Source organism: Anarrhichthys ocellatus, unplaced genomic scaffold (genome assembly GCF_004355925.1).
Source record: "Anarrhichthys ocellatus isolate YVR2014 unplaced genomic scaffold, GSC_Weel_1.0 scaffold2802, whole genome shotgun sequence".
NCBI classification, from domain to species: domain Eukaryota; kingdom Metazoa; phylum Chordata; class Actinopteri; order Perciformes; family Anarhichadidae; genus Anarrhichthys; species Anarrhichthys ocellatus.
In genome coordinates, this window is record NW_022282776.1 from 4,336 (window position 1) to 7,022 (window position 2,687).

At 46.3% G+C, this 2,687-nt stretch overlaps 1 protein-coding gene across 1 annotated transcript in view; it reads left to right on the plus strand.

The window, feature by feature from the left end:
• plod3 (procollagen-lysine, 2-oxoglutarate 5-dioxygenase 3) overlaps nucleotides 1-2,681 on the plus strand; it is a gene marked incomplete at its 3' end in the record, with an annotated part of 5,278 nt that extends 2,597 nt beyond the window's left edge. The window contains exons 9-17 of the mRNA XM_031840455.1: nucleotides 52-183; nucleotides 278-399; nucleotides 550-654; nucleotides 1,450-1,575; nucleotides 1,668-1,809; nucleotides 1,892-2,005; nucleotides 2,085-2,156; nucleotides 2,307-2,411; nucleotides 2,489-2,681. Coding sequence (XP_031696315.1) covers nucleotides 52-183; nucleotides 278-399; nucleotides 550-654; nucleotides 1,450-1,575; nucleotides 1,668-1,809; nucleotides 1,892-2,005; nucleotides 2,085-2,156; nucleotides 2,307-2,411; nucleotides 2,489-2,681 — 1,111 coding nt within the window. The remainder of the gene's footprint in view (nucleotides 1-51; nucleotides 184-277; nucleotides 400-549; nucleotides 655-1,449; nucleotides 1,576-1,667; nucleotides 1,810-1,891; nucleotides 2,006-2,084; nucleotides 2,157-2,306; nucleotides 2,412-2,488) is intronic.
• Nucleotides 2,682-2,687: the final 6 nt, after the last annotated feature.

A 2,687-nucleotide genomic window follows, 5' to 3' on the forward strand; every position in this document is an offset into this window, starting at 1 on the left:
TGTGTGTGTGTGTGTGTGTGTGTGTGTGTGTGTGTGTGTGTGTGTGTTCAGGACGAAAGCATGCCGCTGGTGTACGTCGCCGTGTTCATCGAGCACACCACTCCCTTCATGGAGGAGTTCTTGGACCGGCTGACGACGCTCAACTACCCGATGGCGAGGATCCGCCTCTTCGTCCACAACAACGTACGCCGCTCGCAGAACCCGAATGTATGTTCTGACCCGTTTGTGTGTTTGTTTCGGTTCCGCTCTCATCTGTTTGAATCCACCTGTGATCCAGGTTGTGTACCATGAGCGCCACATCCAGAAGTTCTGGGAGCGCCACAGAGATCTGTTCCCCGATGCCCTGCTGGTTGGACCGGAGGAGAACCTGCAGGAGAACAAGGCCAGAGCCATGGCTGTGTGAGTGGAGATGTTTTAGAACCTGAACACAACATCAGTTTATCTTCATAGAACATTAGAGATCCTTTTTATTAAACCAGTGCTGAAATGATGATTCGATTGACGAAGTATTAAACTCATTTCTCATGAATTTTGTGTATTTGTGATTAGCGAGGCGTGTAAGAAGGATCCAGAGTGTGATTACTACTTCAGCATCGACTCTGACGTGGCCCTGACAAACCCTGACACACTGAGGATACTAATCGAAGAAAACAAGTATGTAATCTCCTGTATACCCTAAAGAGTCCATTCTGCTACCTTACACACCAACAAGTCCACACTATTACCCTTCTATATACCCTACACACCAACAAGTCCACACTAGCACCCTTCTATATACCCTACACCCCAACAAGTCCACACTAGCACCCTTCTATATACCCTACACCCCAACAAGTCCACACTAGCACCCTTCTATATACCCTACACACCAACAAGTCCACACTAGGACCCTTCTATATACCCTACACCCCAAAAGTCCACACTAGCACCCTTCTATATACCCTACACCCCAACAAGTCCATACTAGCACCCTTCTATATACCCTACATTCCACAACCTAATAACTACACATTAGATCCTTTCTATATAGACTACATCCCAACAAGTACACTCTAGAACCGTTTTTATACAGTAGATCCCAATAAGTACACACTAGTACTCTTTTATTCACCCTATACTCCAACTGGTACACTTTAGCACCCCTCTGTATAACCTACACTCCAACAAGTACAAAGTAGCACACTAGTATCTTACAGGTAGTAAAGAATAATCATGAGCTATATGCTACCTAATAGTTAATAGTACAGTTTAAATGAATGAAAACTTATCCTAAAGCTCAAGTCCCTCACCAATGTTCCTGCAGGATGTTGTCTGTTCCGATCACTGTAACATCAGCTCCAGATGTCCAGCACCACAATGTAAACAACAACAACACACCAGAACAGATGCTCTGTGTACACGTTTCAATATTTGGGCTTAAATTTAGGAAATTCTCTGTTTCTGTCTCAGGTCAGTTATCGCTCCCATGTTGTCCAGACACGGGAAGCTGTGGAGTAACTTCTGGGGCGCTCTGAGTCCTGAAGGGTTCTACTCCAGATCTGAAGACTACATCGAGATCGTCCAGGCCAAGAGGATGTGAGCACACACACACACACACTAGTTTAGTGGAGCAGTCTTCTCTCAGCACAGGTGAGGTGAATCCTGTTAACCCGTGGTTGTGTGTGTAGGGGTCTGTGGAACGTGCCGTACATCACTCAGGCCTACCTGATCAAAGGCAGCGTGTTGCGGTCCAAGCTGTCCCAGGTGAGCCTGTACGTGGAGGAGGGGATGGACCCCGACATGGTGTTCTGCAGGAGCATCAGAGACCAGGTAACGCCTCCCAAACACCTGCTCACCTCACAACTACCAAGCGATCGCAGAGCCTTGTTGTAGCTCATTTCTGTGTCCACAGGGAGTCTTCATGTTCGTGTCCAACCGCGACGAGTTTGGTCGTCTGGTGGCGTCGGCCAACTTCAACACGTCCAGGCTTCACCCGGACATGTGGCAGATCTTCGACAACCCTGTGGTCAGAAAACATTTGAATAAGCACCATACATGAATACAAGCTGAATGACAGCATATGCTGAATGTGTGAGTATTTGCAGGACTGGAAGGAGAAGTACATCAGTGAAAACTACTCCAAGATCTTTGAGGATGAGAAGAACTTTGTGGAGCAGGTAACAAAAGATAAACAACATTCCAACCAACAGCTTGATGTATAATTTGACCTGAGTTCAAATCAATACAACCGGAAAATGAAAGTTTTCCCAATCATTTGAACCATCTTGTAGTTCATTAATGATCTCAACTCCACGTCTCTCTCTCAGCCCTGTCCAGATGTTTACTGGTTTCCAGCCTTCTCAGATAAGATGTGTGATCATCTGGTGGAGACCATGGAGCACAATGGCGAGTGGTCTGGAGGAAAACACAAGGTAACCTGTCTGACTGTGTATTGAACGGACGGGGAAAGTGATTTAGATTTGAAGATTTGTCTTTTCTGTGTGTTTAGGACGAGCGTCTGGCCGGTGGTTATGAAAATGTCCCAACTGTGGATATCCACATGAACCAGATCGAATTTGAGAAGGAGTGGCTTAAATTCCTCAAAGAGTACATCGCCCCCGTCACTGAAAAACTCTATCCTGGCTATTACCCTAAGGTACAGTACTACCCTGAGGTACAGGTCAGGTACTACCCTGAGGTACAGGTCA